At 46.2% G+C, this 19285-nt stretch overlaps 2 protein-coding genes across 2 annotated transcripts; one reads left to right on the top strand and one right to left on the bottom strand.

The window, feature by feature from the left end:
• Nucleotides 1-7362: 7362 nt before the first annotated feature.
• Nucleotides 7363-13236, bottom strand: EXOC8 (exocyst complex component 8). Its single transcript, XM_023923858.2, has 2 exons — nucleotides 11629-13236; nucleotides 7363-10965 (listed from the first exon to the last, which is right to left on the bottom strand). The coding sequence occupies exons 1-2, from the start codon at nucleotides 13153-13155 to the stop codon at nucleotides 10357-10359; spliced, it is 2136 nt and encodes a 711-aa protein (XP_023779626.2). The 5' UTR covers nucleotides 13156-13236; the 3' UTR covers nucleotides 7363-10356.
• Nucleotides 13237-13309: 73 nt separating this feature from the next.
• SPRTN (SprT-like N-terminal domain) lies at nucleotides 13310-18765 on the top strand. The gene is made up of 5 exons (XM_086877821.1): nucleotides 13310-13740; nucleotides 14888-14987; nucleotides 15778-15906; nucleotides 16720-16987; nucleotides 17288-18765. The coding sequence occupies exons 1-5, from the start codon at nucleotides 13481-13483 to the stop codon at nucleotides 18007-18009; spliced, it is 1479 nt and encodes a 492-aa protein (XP_086733947.1). The 5' UTR covers nucleotides 13310-13480; the 3' UTR covers nucleotides 18010-18765.
• Nucleotides 18766-19285: the final 520 nt, after the last annotated feature.

Here is a 19285-nt window from a genome sequence, read left to right as displayed (position 1 = left end):
CATGGAGTTGCTGTCTCTGGGGCTGTTTTACAGCTTGGGTGTTGTGCTGGATGATGGGCTGTGGGCACTGCAGAGTTCCTGGGCTGCAGGGCAGCTGGGATGTGGGGACGCTGAAATTCGAGCATTTGGGAATCTGGGGCTTGGTGCCAGGCTGCGGGTCTGCAGGGCTACAGAAATGGACATTTGGGTGCCAGTCTGCCGGTGTGATTGGTTGTGGGACTGCCGGGACACCGAGCTGGGGAGGCGAGAGGCTGCTGGGCACAGGGAAATGTTGGGCTGGAGGCTGTGGGATCCAAGGCCTCGGGGCTGCTGAGTGGAGGGGCTGAAGGATCCCAGAGCGGCGTGCAGGGGTTCTGCGGGGCTGCGAGGCTGCATGCTGGGCTGGGAAAGGTGCGGGATGGGGGAGATCAGGAGCTGCTGGGCTGGGAGCGGAGCTGAGGCGATCCCGGGATGCGGGGCTGGGGACGGGGCCGAGGCGATCCCGGGATGCGGCAGCGGCGGGCTCCCTCTGCTGGCCCCGCTGCCTTGGAGCCCTGCAGGCCCGTGCCCTGCTTTACCCGTAGCAGCAGCCTCAGTTCACAGAGATACCCACGATATCTTGATGGGTTTTTTTTCCCTTTGTGCCTAGAACTGGCAACAGGAGCCTGCATGCCCCATCCGCAGTGTCCTGTGGCACCATCAGGTTACTGATTTATTCCATTAGCCACAGCTTAGAGATCACAGCTTCACACTCAGAGGCCAGTTTTCCACGGGCTGGAGTCACTCATACGACCCCAAACCTTGGCATTGTCCTTGTTTGCAGCTTGCTGTGGCTGTGTGTGTCGCAGAGCTGTGAGCAGGAATGGCACCTGATGCCCTCAGCATCCCTCTTGTCCAAACTGCACAGCAATCCTACTGAGCACCACAACAAAATTCTGTTTACAGGTACTTAATGAATCTAATTCTCCTTCTCCCAAGGACTACTGGGACACGTACACAAGCACTGCATGGCGGAGGTATTTTTATTTCCTTATTGGATACTTTTGCTTCCTACTCTAAAAAACCTCCAATATCAGGCATGTCCTGGTGCAAGTACAAATAGGCTGTGCTGCACTCATTTCATCTCCTCTTGGATAAACTAAATAATTGCTCACCTGGTTCACTACTCATCAAATGTAGGCAGTGGCAGCCCCTTGGACACAGCACGCAGCACAGCGAGTTTCCTGGAGCTGTCCTGTACCACTTGTGCAGTGTTAGCAGCACTGCTACACCTCAGGGAGTGAGACTTGGTGCAGCATTTCTCAGCACTCACATGCCCCTTGAATCACCTCTGGAGATTCTTATTCAAGCACCCAAAAACCTGATGCTTGAATTGCTCACGAACAGCAGGAGGAAATCACACTGTTTTTTACCCAGTTTTTAATTTGCAGACCTCAATATTTTCCAACAGAGGTGCAGACCATCTGTCGCAAATTTAAGATGACTGGCAACAGGGTTGATTTTCTTAGCTCCCTTTCCCCAGCAGATAACCCTCAGGGTCTGCAGACAATAGGCTGCAAACTGTTGGCGTTGATAGATGAGCTTCCTCCCCTTCCATACAGCTTGGAAAATTGCTTGCCTGTCTCAATGAAATATTCCAACTCCAGACAATGCTAGAGCTAATAATGGAAAGAGGGACCACTTTAGGATTTGAGTCTCCTACCTCCCAATTCTTTTTATCCCTCCCTACTCTGTTCTAGCACCCCCTTCTTAGATTTTAATTTAGTAAGAAAATTTAATAACTCAGGGTGTTAACCAGGATATCTGGGCGAGGTGAGGGACAGAAAGATCATTTGAAAGGTATTGGTGTTTCAAGCTGTAACCTTGATGTAAGATTTGAGCTGGCAAGGTGGGGATTCACAATCTTTTCTACACTAGCAACACGCACACACACACACACACAAAAAATCACTTTCTGCCTTTCCTGCTCTTGAGAGCCAAGCCTCAGCGATCTGATATTCTCTGCATCAGCACCCAGGGATGGGAGTCTGTCACAGGAAGAAGCAAACACGTATAGCTGCAGCACCAGTACGAATACAGATGCACAGAGCAGGAGCACATTTTGTGCTGCAGACTCCTGGAGGCAAGCTTGACTTGCAGCTTGCATACACCCGTGCCAAGATACCTGTGTGTGCTGCAGTATAGGCGTGTTCCAAGCCTTGCACTGCAAAATACTGGAGCTATTTTAAGGATGGGGAAGCATCTGGCTAAAAAACAAGCCTTGTGTGCTTGGGCCTGGCTCATTTAAAATCCTTGTTTCTTCCAGCATATTGGAAGTAATGAAAGTGCCTGCAGTAAAATACCTGATAAGCCTCTCTTCCTCTATAGAGAGGGTAAATGCATGTCATTTTCCAATTAGCTCTTGCTCTGAGCAATTACGTTGATCAAATAATTGAATAAGTGACAGGAATGTGAATTCTGGAGACAGTTAATTTCATTCATCTGCCAGTTTATAGCCTGACTTGCATGAACACATAAACCAGGCTAACGTGTTATTTATAACTTTGAAAATGCAATTATAATAGTCAAACATGAAGAGTTGTGTGTGCAGAGGGGAAGGTTTCTACTGTAAATTATAGTAATGGCATAATGAGGGAATTTGTTCTTTATAGCCAGCATGTAGGACAGGAAGGATGTGAGACTTGTGTCTGAGAGAGTGAGCAAGGCTGGTATCAGCATTAGCAGGTGGAGAGATGGCCCTGGCCTGAATGTGGGGCAGAGGGGCAACTAAGCCTTACCCTCCTGTTTTGTGAGACATTGTGTGTGTTCTGCCCCAGGGACTATCAATCAGGGCTAAACATGTCCCCCAGCTCCCCATACTCTTCTCTGCAAGTGAAGCTGAGCATCATTTTTGATGGAGAACCAGGACTGTGATCCTTTGCATGAAGGTGAGTGCAAAAGATACAAACTAAGTGTTGTCTGCTTGGCATTGGTCTTGGGTGAGCATCACAGTGCTCTGGAAAAAGCTCCAGTGTGTGCGTGAGTGAGCTCGACTACAAGTTACTTGGAACAACCCTTGAAGTCACAACCAGGTCCTTGACTTCCATCAAAAGTATCAATCAATCCTTCTTGCGTGTTTTCTTCAGGAAAAATAATAGTAATAATAATTTTTTTAAAAGCTCATCAGGAAGGCAAACCATTTTCTTCAAACCTTTTTCTTCTTAAAGCTATCTTTAGATTGTCTTGACTCATGGTACCTTTTATCTGAACCCCCTGTGGCACCCTGGCCTACCATCCAAAGGCACTAATTAGCAGAGATACGCAGTAATAAAAGCAGTGTTGCAGGCATGAGCCACTGCCTCACAGGGAGTATTACCTGGTTGAGTGCTACACTGGCTGCAAAGAGGAAATCTGTGCAATTAATTGCTTCCTGATTAAAGGCATTTTCAGTCTGGCCCTTAAATCTAAAAGGCCTAAAAACACATGCTGAGTTAAATATGGAATTTGCTCACAGTACTCAAAAACATTGCCCCAGACAGCAGGACTCAGTGTGGTAATTTTGGTTGGAAATAAACACTTTCCAGTCTAAGCATATTTTACCCCAAACTGAGTACTTAGAAAGTGTCCCAGTCCAAACTGAAGGGCCACAGAAGGACTTGTGGGGATTTACAACAGTTTCTAAACCAGCTTAGTTGAGCTCTTTCCATTTTCCTGGGAGGACATGCTCCTACAGGAATTAATTTCACAGGGCATGAGGCAGCAGAGGCAGAAACCCCACAGGACATCTGAGGCTGAAAGGCTATTTAAATGGTAATAAACTTCAGTAGATGACAAAAAATAGTGACTGATTAGAGGCACACCAGGAGAGGAGCTATCCGGTGTGAAGCTGCCGGGCGGCACCGGGGCCTTCTGTTCCCTGCACACATCCCTTGTCACCAAGCAAATGAGATAGGGTTAATCCTGCCAGCAGGGAGGAGGCTTATTTCAGGCCAATGGACAGCAGGAGGAAAATGCTCACCACGGGAGGTTCTGGAGTTGGGCAAAATGAGGGAAGGTGGTGTGTGTCAGGACAATGCCAGCCAGCGCTGGTGTCGGGCTCAGGTGGAGGCACATCTCAGAACAGCGGGTGATCCAGCCTCCATGGGCACCCTTCCTTAAGTGTCGCTGTTTTCCCGAGGCATTTCCTCCACCCTAACGTGGTGTCACCTATTACAGCTGGCCAGATGAAGTGACTTTATTTTAGTGTGTCCCACACTGTTATTGCTGCCTCCTGGGAAGTTGCAGCACTGATGATTTATGGAGCCTACTGCTCCCACTGAGGAAGGGGCAGGTTTTGTTTGGGACCACCATTTGTCACACTAGAGCAGAGATGTCCCAGAAACACACATTTTGTTTGCTCACGTGGTGCTGTTGCTCTGGTGCTACTCTCCCATCCCTTCTTTGCCAATTGTTTTTGCAAATTTCAAAAGTAATTTACTGATCCTCCACTCATGAAAAGCACTTTAGGATCTAATTGCCTCTGACTAGGAGTGGGCTTCCCAAATTCAGGGGGGCATCTTCAGTGTGTGTTTAAGCACCTTGCTGGGTGGAAGTCAGAGGGACAAAGATTACAAATCTTTCTTTGTAAACCTCCCAGTCCCCCTCCTCCCCATCAACTTTGTCAATGGCAAGAGCAGGCAGGGAGTTATATAGCCTGAACTGTACTAGGACAGATGTACAGACTGTAACTCAACCTTCAGTTTGACATCCTTCCTCCACAAAGCAAGTCTGGCACCTCTGCTGGAAAGGTTATATTGTGGAGTGGGAAAACAAACAATCCTGCCAATTGTTAGGGGGAAATAGAGCAGAGCAGAAGCTGCCTATCAGAGATCTGCGTTTTGAGAGAGAAATTCACTCAGTCCTTAGGAAGGAAGAATTCTCTGCAGAGCTTCAAGCACTCTCCTGACAATCCCATCCTGCAGATGCTGGGGCTAGGAGCTGGGCTCCTTCCTAGTGTGAATACTGCGTTTGAAAGATTAACTTAACAGGAATCCCCAGAACTGCAGCAGTGCTGCAAAGCTATAATTAAAACAAAACAAAACAAAGCAAAACACATTAGTCTGACTGGCACAGATTGTTGTCTCTGAATTGTGGTTTAGTAACAGTAGGAATGACTCAAAGCCCAGAGAACTCCAAGTCCAGAAATCTGGAAGAGTGAGGCAAAGTTTGGAGAATGTCTGAAGTTCAGATCTTAATTTTGCCAAAATTTGCAGTGTTTAGAATCACATGCCTTGTATCACAGTGGATTTGGCTCACTCTCTCTTACCTTCATGAGACTTTTGATTTTTTTGAGTCAGTTTCTGGAAGGACAGAGGAAGAATTGTGTGTCTTGGTGCAATTAGATAAAGAGCTGTATGCTTTTAATTTTATTTTTTTTTTTAGTAACCTGAAAACATCATCAATCCAAGCATCTCCAAGGTTTTCCCAAGCAGCAGTGAAATTAACGCTACCTGCTCTTTTTCCTGGTCCACCTTCCTAGTGCATTGCATTCACTAATCACATGCCAAGATATTATTAGCACATCTGAACCAGATTCCCAACAGCTGGGGGGCCACATCATATTTTGGGCAAGCTAAGACGATGCCTCAGGGTCCACCAAGAGACCAATCTCTCAGTTTTTGTACCAGCTTTGTCTGGTACAGCGGATGGTGGGAGCAGATGGAATTAATCCCAGCAATAGTGCCCTCTTGCAGGGGGTGTCTGCACAGCTCCCGCGGGACCCCCGCTGGTGGCCCTGTGCCACCGCAGCTCGCTTCAAGGAATTTGGGGAGCTGCTCCTCTCCATCCTCCCACTCGGGTGGGATGTGGGATGCTCTGCCCGTCAAAAGGAATGCGGCTACAGCATGGGGAGGGAGAGAGAATAAATACCACAGGGCCTCAGGTGGGTGATCTAAAATTGCCTTGAAACTGCCCTGATCAGCCACGTGAAGCCCCAGGAAGGGTACTACTGCTCAGTGGTCAGCACAGACCAGGTCCCTTGCTCCTACTTTATCTCTGCTGTGTCAAACCGAGCACATCTGCAGCAGGTAATCTAGCTCAGTGAGTAACCCTGAAATTGAGAATTTATTACAGGACGTGTTGAGGCTGCTGAAGCCTTATAAGCCAAGTTTCCTAAATACATGAGAAGTAACAACTCTGTGTCCAAAGTAGCTCAATCAAATTCTGGTCTATTACTCCAGCCAACATCCCTTGAAGTGGTAAATGACATAAATCTATTTTCCTTACAGTTTGAGGTGTTTCTTTCCACACTATCCCTCAGACTTTGTAGGGATTGAAGGCGTATCACAATTCCTGAACCTGTGAGGAAAAAGATGTCTGTGGTCACAGAACTGCTTGACAGGTACACCCCATGCCAGATTTGATATTCATCAGAGAAAATATACTAAAGAGCCTGCAAAACTACTAATATTTTTAAGTAAAAGGTAAATTAAGTTAAATTGAAACACTTGGGCAGCAAAAGGAATACCAAGAGCCTGTAAGTTACAATAGGTGGTGGGGACTTTCTATGTTACAGTGCTGGAGTGCAAATCTGCGCTGTGAGCATGAAGTTACATGGGAATTTCAGTCCAATACTGAAGTAAAGTGACCAGAGGTCACACAAACTTGACTTTGAGAAGTCACTAATCTGAACTTCTTACATGAGACATAAAACTGCAGCTGGGACAAGCAACTTTTCACATCTCTGCAGGGGCTTGAGGTGTAGCAGTGTTTCTCAGGCAGAACACAAGTCACGCGTTGGTATCTACCTGAAAGAAAAGCAGAAAGGTGAAATATTCCGAAAGATGCATGCCAACAGTACAGAAACACCTCAGGAAAACATGAAGAACTTAAGAACCAACAATACAAGAATCAGAAAATGCAGAACCCAACCACTACCATGGAATGAAAACGACCTGAACCTAACATCTGGATCATTCTCTGCAGCACGTTCTTCCCCCAGCATGCTACCCAAAACCTGCGAAGCCGCACTGCAGGGCAGCACAGCTCACAGCTCAGCCTGCTCACAGCCTGCTGAGGTTTCAGTGCACAAAGCTCCACCTAGTGAGGGCACAGGCTATACTACACATTCAGCATCCAAAGTAAGAATGGGTGGACTCCAGACACAAAAAAGTCTGGCAGACAACAAACCCTTTTAGCATTATGCTGCCTTGGTGTTGATAATCCATCACACACACACCCCCAAAGTCCCATCAGACGAGAGTACAGCCTCTCCTCTGTGTCCAACATTTTCTTCCAGCGTCACCTTGGACACAGAGTTGTGCTCACCTCTCCCTCAGGGACTGACCTGAAGCTCTCTGACTTCACTGGAAGTCAAACTTAAAACCAAAATCCTCTTTCTGATGATCAGAACAGATACACCACTAGTGCTGTATGTCCAAAAGTTTTAATGCATGGTCTTCACTGTTCAGAAAAGTTATTGCATTAAATTCTAATACATAAATTTATCTGAATTTTAAAGAAAAAATCATTGTACACAATTTTGCCACAGTAGCTAGAGGAAAACATATTTTATATACAGTTGTCTCAAAAACCCCCAGTATTAGTTCTTTCTCAAATCAGCAGAACTATTATCAAATTATTCAGTAGTTACTGCAAATCCCAACTTGAACACTATTGCCACAAGTGTACAGCTCAGGAAAAGGAAAGTGCCATTCCAAAACTGAAATTTATTAAACTATGACTCAGCATAGACTGATTTTTCTCTGTTAACTAAGTTAACATAAAAGTGTGTTCAGATTCATTCCACACCATTTTCTTTGATACTGCTTTTCTTTTGACTCTAATAGATTCACAAGTTACAAAGTATCAGTGCCACTTAAAGCAGTTTATACAAATCCACACCTGTTTGAATTGTGACAGGTACAAGAACATGACTTTTGATGACCCAAATGAAAAGCCAGATTCCCTGATTCATTAAAACTGATATCAACATAAACCCACTGCTCCAGGGATGACAGCAGAGACAAAATCAGTAGTCTCAGTGCGCCATAAACAGATTGATAAAGGGCTCAGAGACAGAAGCATAACAGAGCATCAGGCAGAATTACACCCCAAATTTCATCCTCTGATGAGGGTAAGCTGTGCTACACCAGCTCACAACAGAAGCATGATCAGGGCTCTCCTCCTTTTCAGCCTCATGTTAATGTTTGGGAATTGGGAAACTACAATTCAGCTTCTTGCATAAAATCCCCAAGTATCACAATAATCAGTCTAGAGTTCTAGATCTAATCCTTCTCTTGCAAACACATACACACACACAAAGATAAGGCTCATCTGTATTTATTCTCCTTTCTTCTGATGTTAAAAAAAAAAGATAAATATACCTGTTTTCACAGGGAAAAAAAGCTATCTCTTCCCCTCTCGTCCAAAATACCCATCACCATGGAGAACTCTCGTGTCTAATTCACTTAAAAGTATTTTTCAGATTAGGCTGACATCTGTCCCACTTTAAACAGACGACAGAGACTGTATTACTTTGCTATACTTCACTAGGTTCTGATATCAAAGAGTCCCCTACTGAAATAACACCAATAGGACTCTCCCCTTGACAGAACATGTTGCACAAGTTCTAACTTACTGTCCCTGTCCCTTAAAACAAAAGTAGAGCTGTTTCACTGGTTTTCAATCAATGTAAGTTGGGAGCAACAAGTTACCCTTTAAAAACATTTTGTAGGACTTTTTTTGTGAGTTGCTAGCAAAAGGCCCAAACACTGAAAAGTAAGTGAGCAGAGATAATAGGATGCTTTTCAAAATCTGACAGTTCAAAAGGCATCCAAAGAGCAAGAGAACAAAACCCAGCCACTGAAGCGAAAACTGCATTGAACTAGCACTATGAAAAGAGGGAGAAATTAAGAAGCTTCAGTCTAACAGTTATGCAAAATGTTTTACTAGTGAAACCTTTTGTTTGTTCAGGCAGTCACAAGGCATTCATTACCATGATACAAACTGCAAAAGCTTTAATTTGAAAGCCTTACAAGAATAGGATATTTAGTTATTCCAGTTAAGGACACTTTTTGAGGGACTAATACAAGGTTCCTTAGGTGTAACATGATTTTCTCACAACTAAGAAAGTTTGCACAGAAGCAGAAGAAGTTTGCACAGCTTAGAAGTTGAAGCTGACAGCTTTCCAAAGCCAGCCTTGACACAAGACTTGGCTTATTTTATTTTCAGACATTTACTGCATGAGACAGCCAACACCATTCAGCCCAAACATAAGAGGATCTGTATAAACTTTTCCCATCAACATTAAAATCGCCATCCAAATCCTTGTGATTTCTGCAAAAAAAGATAAGTTATTCTTGCTTATTGCTGTATTACAGGAAATGATGCTAGTTCTTGCAAGAGACAGTGTATATTTCAAAGTTCACACCTCTTACCAAAAGCCTCACAGCCTCTTCACCAGGTGCTGCTTCTGTACAGTGAAACTAGCATTCCATTTCTTCCAAATGAAACAGTCCCTTCAGTCCCTCTCCCTGCCCTGCATGTCTCAAGGGCATGCATGCCTCTTCACTATGGTTCCAGCCAGGAGACAACAGCCCATAATGCATTTGTGACAACATCTCAAGCAACAGTGCACACTTCACTCCATGGACATGACCCCAATTAGATCCATGAGAAAACATGGCAGCCAAACATAAAGAGGAAGGGAAGCAATTTATTCTCACTTCTCTTGAAGGGAACAAATGGTTCTGACAGCAGGTTTGTTTTCAGACAGCTGTAATTTAGGCTGACAGGCCAGCTTATTAAACAGAAGAAGCCCCTTCACCCCAACACCAAAAACTATATAAACATTTTTATTTCAATCTGCCTCTGAAATGAATGAAAATAACCTCAACGTTGAAGAAAAGTCTGCATTGCTACTACAAAAATCACACTGTGCAAATGCATGTCATTCAGGTGCAGTGCTGAGTCACATCTGGTGGATGTGCCTTACTGAATACCACACCCTGGGAATGCTTCAGCACTTCCCCAGAACACTGCCTTAAAAAAAAATTGCTACAGTGACATGATGAGAATTGATCTTTTCCTGCCATCTGCTGCAGATGTATGTAAGACTTCCACAAACAATTGGCCAAAATCTGTGTATTACAGTAATTCCCCAAGTCACAAATACTACACAAACCCTTTGTACAGGATACGCTCTCCAAGGAGATGTGACCTCCACCTTATCACTTCCCTACACCCCATCCACCAGGTAAAGCATTGCACGCTTGCAGGCATTGATTCAAAGTCTTCAGCTTCTGGAATGCAGCAAATAAGAGTTCTGCATCTTTCAGGGACTCAAAAAAACCCCTGCTTAGTTCAATGTACAACATCTTCAGTAAGTGCTGCCACCTTGTTCCCAGGAACAGGTTCACTTCACACCACAGAGGTGGTACTTTCCGGATTTACACGCATCAGTCTTGAGGCATTTCTCAGATCCTGTAGCTGCTTGGCTGGCTTTCCAACCCCTTCCTCAAACCGTTTTTCCACAACAGGAAGGACAGTTTCATACAGGAAAGAGGCATTCTGCCTAATGAATGCTTTTTTCTCAGGGTCCTGCTCACACCGTAAACTGTAATCGACATGCTGGACAGCCACCAGGATGATTTCCACGAGACTCTCCAGAAGAACCATATGCAGCTCTGGAAAGTAAAGCTTTAAGGCTTCCTCCAAGAAGGCCATAGTCTGCTTAGTGAAAGCTACTACAGTGTAACTGAGGTTGACCCAGCAGTCATCACCCGTGTATTGGTCAAAATTGCCCACCCCACAGCTCCTCATCTCCTCCCTGAGCTTCCCCAGCGCCTCTGGAGTCATCAGGTTCATCTTTCTCCACATCTCCTCAGAGTTGCGGTGCTTGGTGGCCTCGATGATGATATCCTTGTAGCTCTGTAAAGCACCTTTGATATCCTTTACCAGGAGGGCATGAATGATGAAGGTGAGATCCAGTCCAATCTCGCTCAGCTGCTTGCAGTGCTCTTTAGCTACCTGGGATAACAAAGAAAAGCAAAGGATGTTATTACTGTGCAGGCTCCCTTTACATTTTTACCAAGTTTATCTCAGAAAGCTGAGAAGCGTTACTCAGACTTGTTTCTCACGCTTTTAAGAATCTCATTAATGGGAAATTAGTAACTGAAAGACACACCCTGCCTGTCAAAAATACTCTGGACAATTACACTATAACCCACTCAAACATAGGTTTTTGGTTTTTTTTTCCCCCCCTTCCAATTTGCAGCTGAAAGAAAGCATAACCTGAGAAAATCAGTCTTGCAAAAAAGGTATGAAAATGTAGCTAAGGACAGCCTTGGAAAACAGAGAAAGTTTTGAAGTACTCACAATTCAGTTGTAGCTTATGTAAATTTTAGGACCTCCTACTAGTTAAAGGCAAGTTAAGAATCAACACATTTTGCATTCCTGATAAAGGCAGGGTTTTTTTTCTTGCCGCGTATTACAACCTTAAGGCTTTCCTCTGTCAAACTGAAAAAAGCCAAACAAACCTCGAATGAATATTAACCTTTCAACGCAGGAAACCCCTCTGGAGACCCACACTAGAGTCAACAACTACACCAGAGTTAGAAAAGATAATTTAAAGCTTTGAAGCCTTTGTTTGAGCTATTGTGCCCCACCACCCCACCCTCTGGACTCTCTTACCTTGACACACTCTGCCGCAGTTGACAAACTCTCCTTGCTATCGAACACTTGCTTACTGAAGGCATCCACAAACATCCTCATGGACGAGCGGGCCCAGACAACAAAGGCCGAGTAGCAGCCGTTGTTGCCGGCGAAGTCCGTCTCAAACTCCCTGGCCGTCTCCAGGAGGCTGGTGAAGAAGACATGGCAGAGCTTGTGGATGTAGAGCAGCGTGGCGCCCTCGATGCGCAGCTGCCGGATGGCCGTCTGCACGGCGGCCGCCCGGTTCTTCAGGAACAGCTCGCAGGCCTTGGTGGACTGGCCCAGGCGAATGAGCTGGGACACGGCTCGGCGGGTGGCCCGCGGGCCTCCCCTCAGCGAGCGGTCCGGGGACAGCTCGAACACCAGCACGTCCGTGAGCTGCCGGACGCGCTCGTCCACCTTGGCCCGCAGCTCCTTCACGGGCTGGCTCACGGGCTTGTCCGCCAGGTACTCGTTCAGTTTATCCAAGAGGTCCACCGCCCCCTCGAAGTCCCGCTGAGCAATGCAGACGTCCAGGTCCTCGGGCAGCTCCTGGATCCACTCCAGCGAGAGGTCAACAACCTCCTCCTCAGCGGAGGGCTCATCCTCCTCCTCCTCCTCCTCGTCCTCGTCGAAGGGGTTGGTGGATTCGGGGGGCGGCGGGGCGGGCCGGGGCAGGGCCTCCTGCTCCAGGCGCCGCTTCTCGCTGAGGGCACGGCTGCGCTTGGTCTCCTCCAGCACCTCCAGCCACTCCTTCTTGATCTTGGCGTTCTCAGCCTGGAAGATGCGGCTCTCGGGGAACATGAGCAGCTTGAACATGTCCTTCATAGGCGGGTTGTCCTTGACGTTGACCACGGCCAGCCCGTCGAGGGGGTACAGGGCGTCGTAGCGGTAGGCGCCGCGCCGGTTGGGCAGGGCGGTGGCCACCAGCAGGCAGTCGTTCATGAGGAAGGCGTGCACCCGCTGGATCTGCGCCATGTGGTCCGCATCGTACTCCACCAGGTCGCCGTTGTACACCAGGTACTTGCCGGGGCTCTCGGGCAGGAGGTCGCGGCAGCCCTCCACCTTCTCCAGGAGGGTGGTGAGAGTGCGCTGCCGCCCCTCCTCGTTGGCCGCCGCATCCTTGGCCGACAGCGGCAGGAAGGGGTCGGCGGCGGCGGCGGCGCGGCGGGCGCCCAGGGCGGGGTCGTCGCGGTCGGCCTGGAGGAGCAGGGCCTGGGTGACGGCCTCCATGATGCCCTTCTGCTCGGTGAGGATGTGGCTGAGCTGGTACATCTCGCTCTCCAGGTAGCTGATCTCCCGCGCCGTCTCGATGAACTGCCGGTAGTTTTGGTAGACGTTGCGCTTCAGGCTCTGCGCCGTCTCCTCGCTCAGCGCCTGGATGCGCTGCCGGTGCTCCTGCAGGTCCCGGTCCCCGTCCGACTGCTGCGACAGCTGCTTCACGTACTCCCCCGCCGCGAAGCCGCCCGACTCCAGCTGCCGCCGCAGCCGGCTCCCGCCGCCGCCCTCGCCCAGCGACAGCGCCATGTCCGCACCGGAGCCGCCGCCGCCCGCTGCCCGCTCCGCCGCCGCCGGGGACACCGCGCCTGCGCCCCGCGGCCCGGCGGTGACACGGTGAGACCGCGCCGGGCGCGGCGGGGGCGGAGGGAAGGGAAGGAAGAGGCGGAGGGAAGGGAAGGAAGGAAGGAAACAAGGGAAGGAAAGGAAAGGGAAGGAAAGGAAGGGGTGGAGGAGCCGCTGCCGGAAGGACGCGGCGGCTGCTGCGGGCCGGGGGTCGGTGCTGCGCCTGCGCCGCGGTGGCTGATGGGCGTTCCGGCCGCGGCGCTGGCGGTCGGTGGGAGCTGCGCTCGGGATGGAGGACGAGGATTTCTTGTTGGCGCTCAGGCTCCAGAAGGAGTGGGAAGAGCAGGACGAGGCAGCAGCAGCGGTAGCAAAGCGCCCTGATGTCTCTCCGTACCGCTCGTCCCTCCGCCCGCTGTCGGTGGTGGACGAGGCGTGGGAGCTGCTGGACCCCAGCCCCGACGTGCACGCCCTGTTCGTGCAGTTCAACCAGACGCTCTTCTGGGGCAAGCTGGAGGCTGTCACGGTGTCCTGGAGCCCCCGCATGACCAGGTGCGGCACCGGGGGCTGTGGGGCCGGGGCTGCCCTGTCCCGGGGGGTGTGTGGCGGTCGCCAGGGCCGGGGAGGCCGATGCTTATGTTTCGGGTGTCCCAAACGGTGTCGGGGCGCTGGGAAGGGCCGGCAGCCGTGGGGCCGCGGCGGCTGCCGGGGAGCAGCTGTCGCTTGTCCCTCCGCCGCTCCTCGCTGTGCCCCGCTAGCGCCCTGCTGCTGCCACGGCTTCTCTTCCCGGGCACTCCGGTGTCCCGCGTCGCTGGCAGAGCCCCTAGGGCGCGACATGAGCTGGTCGCTGTCGTTGTGTCCCTTGCCTGGCATCTGTCGCCCCTGGCAGCGGTCAGTGGCTTTCCCCGGGGTGCAGGCGAGCCGGAGGGATGTTAAAACGCGAGGAATTACTTGGTCTGAGATGGTGTGTGTGGAATCCTCACGTACTCGTGTTGCTGCTCTGGTTGTCTTTATGATAGTTTTAGTGCACGGCAGAAAGGCGAATAGGAACCAATAATAGTATATTGGTAAAATTTAGAATAGACTAGGAAGGGGAATGTAGAAGAAATTCGAGGTTAAACAAGCCCAGGAATCTTTGAAGTGCGATCTGCAGTTGTGCAGCAGATGCAGCTGCTGGCGGCTGGAGTCCTGCTGCCTCTTATCCTCTGCTGGTTGTAGTGTTCTTTAGACATTTGGAAATAGCTGGATATTGCACCAATACAGGACTAACTCCGTAGGACTAACACGGACAAACAAGGTGGGTGAGTGCACAGAAGTAAAGAGGTATGTAAGTTCGGTATGAGTCAAAAGTTGATGAAGGGTGGGGAGCAAAATTTAAACAGCCAGCAATTAAATCATAGTTTGCTGCCATGAATCTCCAGCCTCCCTGTAGTGTATCCAAGTCCATCACAAGTTCTAAAAGAAACATTCTTCTGCCTTCAAAACAGGTTTTTCTACTCTAAGGAATTTGTGGATTGTTTTTTCCTTTGCTTAACCATGCTGAGTTTTTCAAGTAACTACTCAAAGCGATTTTATTCCATGTTCTAAGTGATGTTGCATGTGTTTACAAGGGATGGCATTTTAACTTAAATTCTCCCTTTCCTTCATGTGCTACAGAAGCAAATAGATTTTCATATTTTCTTTCTGCTTTTCCTTTCAGCTCTGCTGGTATCTGTTCATATCACAAAAGAAGTGGGTTGTGTTCCATTCGTCTCAGTGAGCCGCTTCTCAAGTTACGGCCAAGGAAAGATCTTGTGGAGGTATTTGAACGTGGCTTAGGAATCTATCTGCACATAAAGTGTATTGTGCCCACCCCCCTGCTTCATACAAACATTTGAGATTTCATAGTGGGATTCTTTTATGCAGTAACTTACAGATCATAAAATAGTGATGGCTTTACTGTTAGGTTTGTGTGGCTTGTGTACCATGGTAATCTCTAGTTTTATTTTTTTAAGTGGGCAACTCCAAGTGGAAGTCTAAAGTCACTTGGTTATTTTATTGACTTTAGGTAGAGAAAAAAACACCCCGAGTTTCTAACTCCTGAATTATCTTTTAATATTCAAACCAAACATGGACTGTAGTTTCGAAAAGGCCAACAGCAGAAAATAAGGATATAGGATAGGACTTAACATGACTTTCTGTTGCTTCTTGGGCCTCTGCCAGAGCTGCTGCTTTGAGCTGGCTGAACATTCAGATTTGCCTAAGAACAGACATGTAGAGTTTTAGCTTGCTCAAAAGCGTCTCTTTTTGGGGGTTATGTAGGGCATGATGTCGTTAAAGATCTGGTTTAAGTTTGAGGATTATTTCTCCTTTTTGGAGTGCTGCTTATTTTAGTGATATTCTGCAGTATGTTTTAGTGATGTGGGAATAGGGGTAATTTGGTTTGATAGATCAAAGCACTATGTTTTTATGACCCACACTGAATACGTGAATATTCAGAGTTAAGGTCAGTACCACAATCAATGTAGAGGAGTAAAATACTTGCAGCTTAATAGTGAAACTGAAAATGCAGTGCTTTTCAATGAATATCTAATGGTTGCATCATTTCAGACACTGTTGCACGAAATGATCCATGCCCTGCTCTTTGTTACTCATAACGACAAAGATCGTGAGTCTCACGGACCGGAGTTCTGCAAGCACATGCGTCGCATTAATCTCTTGACCGGAGCCAATGTCACAGTAAGAACAATCCTCTTCACCTGATTTAATCGAGCTTTCTTCCTGATTTGGTGTTTCAATTGGCCAGTGTGGAATAATGTTCTTGGCAGACGCTCCACAGTTGGTAGCAAATACAAATTTGCATCCAAGGATGTGCCAGTTCCATTGTTATTTTATTGGGGACGGTGGTGGGAACAGGTTGAGGAAGATGTGGTGAGTTGTTTGTCATATAATTTTCATTGTTGATGTGTTCTCTGTAAGAATTATTCTTTAAGCTTTTGTGGTAAACTAGAAACAGCTTAATGGTAGCAGGGAGAGAAGTGATCTGTGTGGAGAGCAGTCAAGGTTTATGTCAATAGAGAGTAATGATTTTATGTCAATATTTAAAAATAATGTGTCTAACAAGATCAGTTAAGGTAATAGCTGCAATACCAGTACAATACTGGTATTGTTTGCAATGCATTCTAAACATTTCATCTTGGTGAAATTGTACATAGATTTCAAAAAATGTGGTTTCAAAGTGATTTCAAAATGATTTCAAATGTGATTTCAAAGTGATTTTACTGCAGTTCAAACAAGATAACCAGGCCATATTCCTACACATCCTATCTATGTTTTTTAAAGCTTTGTTTTCATGGTAGCTAAATGCTGATCAGATTTTACTCAGGTCCAGCTCTTCTAACTGCTGCTATAGAAATCACAGCAGTAGTGGAAGGAATTTAATGGAAACAGGTTTTTAAAAAAATATTAAGAGCTAGTGGTATAAAGCTTATATCTTCTTGAATGACTGGAGTTTTTTTTGGTTTTGTTTTTGTTTGTTTGTTTTTAACATAGATCTATCACGATTTTTATGATGAGATTAATTTGTACCGCCAGCACTGGTGGCGATGCAACGGCCCCTGCCAAAACAGAGCGCCTTACTTTGGATATGTGAAGCGCTCAATGAACAGAGCACCCTCTGCACATGACTTCTGGTGGGATGAACATCAAAGGACGTGTGGGGGCACGTTCACAAAAGTGAAGGAGCCAGAGAAATTCTCAGAGAAGTCCAAGCAGAAAACTCAGACAGAAAAACCTCCACATTTCAAGTCAACTAACAAAGGTATTTTATGATTTATTTTTTTTCTTTTCCATACTGATTTTTGTCCAGACGTTTTCTTGAATGAATATGGACTAAACATTACACCAGCTTGGTTTAGATGTTACTGTTACATAGCCAAAGAACAGGGCCTGTTTGTTTGTGCACTTCTAGGCTGCTCCTCAACTGAATTGCCTACAAAAAGTGTAGTTTGAGGCATTATTTTCAAGCAGCAGATTTATTTGTATGAAGCACCTCAAATACTCAGCCCATGATTTTTTTAATGAAAAAATTATTAACTTACTTTTTAATCTGATTTTGCAGGCAAGACACAAATGCATGGCAAGCAAGACCTGACTCCTTTTAGTGGAACGGGATACCGGCTCGGAGGAGGAGACAGTGTTCTTTCAGAGAAAAACACAAATGCCAGCAGCTCCACTGGAAACAGTGAAGCACATGGCTCACTGCATCTTTCAGCAGTAAGGACAATACCAATCCCTAAAAATGAGAAAAAAATGGAAAAACGACCCCATAGTGGCATATTTCCACTTCTTACCAGTGGTGCTGGTGGGAAGAGCAACTTAGCTTTAAAGCGTGAGTTTCCAAAACCCTCTGCTGCTAATACAGAAGATGATGAGAATGACTGGGGATTGCCTGCTAGGGTGGCTCGTGTTGCTGAAGAAACATCAAGCCAAGGCTCACCAGTGGGCAAGAGGGCTATGTCAGCTTCTAACTGCTCACCAAAGCAAATCTGTTTGGAGCAGACTGCAAGAGCTCAGGGTGCATCTGAGAAAAAAAGCTTAGAATGTGTTAATACACTACAGCGATGGCCAAAAAAAGAAGACAAAACTGCCTTTGAAAAGTATTTCATCAAAAAGGAGGGTACTGATGTCACTGCAACTCCAAAAACCAGAGCTGAGTTTACACAGTCCTCTGCAAGTCCTAGCAATCCTGTGAGGCAGGATAGAAGAGTCAGCTGTCCTGTCTGTGAGACTGACGTTTTGGAATCTAAAATAAATGAACATCTTGATTATTGTCTTGTGTAAAACAGCAGAAAGTTTCTTAAAAAGATAAACCAGGGCTGGAAACATTGTTTGAAAGGTAATTTGCTCAGGGTTTGTTTAGCTGTGGTTACAATACTGTGTTCCTGTTCCGAAATGGAATTTAAAATGTAACCAACCTCCGTATCCTCACGCTCCTAAGTAAAAATTGTGTGGAATGCTGCTAGAAATACAGGTAAAGATTGTTCCTGCACATGTCATAACAGCTTTCATGATTTGCCAGTTAAACTTCCAGTGCTATACAGGACAAATTAGGATTAAAGTGACATTACCTGCCAGTCTTTATTTTGCTGCTTCTGGAAGCCAGCCAGGTTTGTGGTTAGCAGGCCACTCAGTTGAGTACTAAAACCATTGTGCCACGAAGGGTTAGGAGTGCCAGGCACCTGTGTTTTATGTGGGCTTCCTGAAACCTCTTGCTGCACTCAGGTTTCAATAATATTAAGGTTGCACTAATGTTAAACATAAAACAGTTTGATTCCTTACAATCAGTAAGCATGTTTGCTTAAACATAAAAATTGTTTTATATAAATAGCTTTTAACCAGAATTGTTTTATACCTTGTTACTGTAATTTTAAATGGCTGTATCAGCCTGGTTTGTACATGTTTACAGTATTACTCCAGGTCTCTTAACTCATTTTAGATGCTTCATATTTTAAAAAATATTAACACTATAGAAGTTTAATGTAAATTACTTTGTTCTTGCAAACTTTGAATAAATTGTTACTGAAGTTTAAACTTCCACTAAGCCTGGCCATTTTGTGTCACTTTCCAGTGGGTTCACCTGTATATTTGACAACAGTCTATTTATTAGAGCCTTTCTGTATGAACACTTTTCCTTCTTAAATTTCCCTGTAAAAACAGGTACTGGTGAATACAGATTGTATCAACTGCTGCTGTCTCCATCCTGTTTTTAAAGCAGTTTCACTATTGTTGCACTTCTGTAAAGATTTTACAAATACTGATAGTAAAACTTGCTTTGGCATGTTAATTCTCCATACTTCATTCTTAAAGCTGCAGCATCTATCAGTGTTTCCAGTGATACTTGACATTTTCAAGGACAGGACTGCCCAGAAATATTTGTATTATCTTTTTAAGATGAGGATAAGAGTTACACCACAAAGCATCTCTCACATCATGAAGTATTTTTGAGAGATATTTCCATTAAAATTGCTCCCTGCAGTTTCCTCCTTTGCCTTTCCTACAGTGACAGATGGGAATAAAGGAGAAGGATTGTGGGTATTGTTAAATGTGGGGATTTTTT

This window comes from Cyanistes caeruleus, chromosome 2 (genome assembly GCF_971803275.1).
Source record: "Cyanistes caeruleus chromosome 2, bCyaCae1.hap1.1, whole genome shotgun sequence".
Taxonomy (NCBI): domain Eukaryota; kingdom Metazoa; phylum Chordata; class Aves; order Passeriformes; family Paridae; genus Cyanistes; species Cyanistes caeruleus.
The sequence above is the reverse complement of the archived record's forward strand: the minus strand, read 5'-3'. Positions and strand labels throughout refer to the sequence as shown.

Bases quoted from the DNA above. Each gene is read 5' to 3' on its own strand.
- EXOC8 (XM_023923858.2), bottom strand. From the start codon at position 13,155: ATGGCGCTGTCGCTGGGCGAGGGCGGCGGCGGGAGCCGGCTGCGGCGG. The intron at 10,966-11,628 runs GTAAGAGAGTCC...TTGTTATCCCAG, and splicing joins CTGCGGCAGAGTGTGTCAAG to GTAGCTAAAGAGCACTGCAA.
- SPRTN (XM_086877821.1), top strand. From the start codon at position 13,481: ATGGAGGACGAGGATTTCTTGTTGGCGCTCAGGCTCCAGAAGGAGTGG. The intron at 13,741-14,887 runs GTGCGGCACCGG...TTTTCCTTTCAG, and splicing joins TGGAGCCCCCGCATGACCAG to CTCTGCTGGTATCTGTTCAT. The intron at 15,907-16,719 runs GTAAGAACAATC...TTTTTAACATAG, and splicing joins TGACCGGAGCCAATGTCACA to ATCTATCACGATTTTTATGA.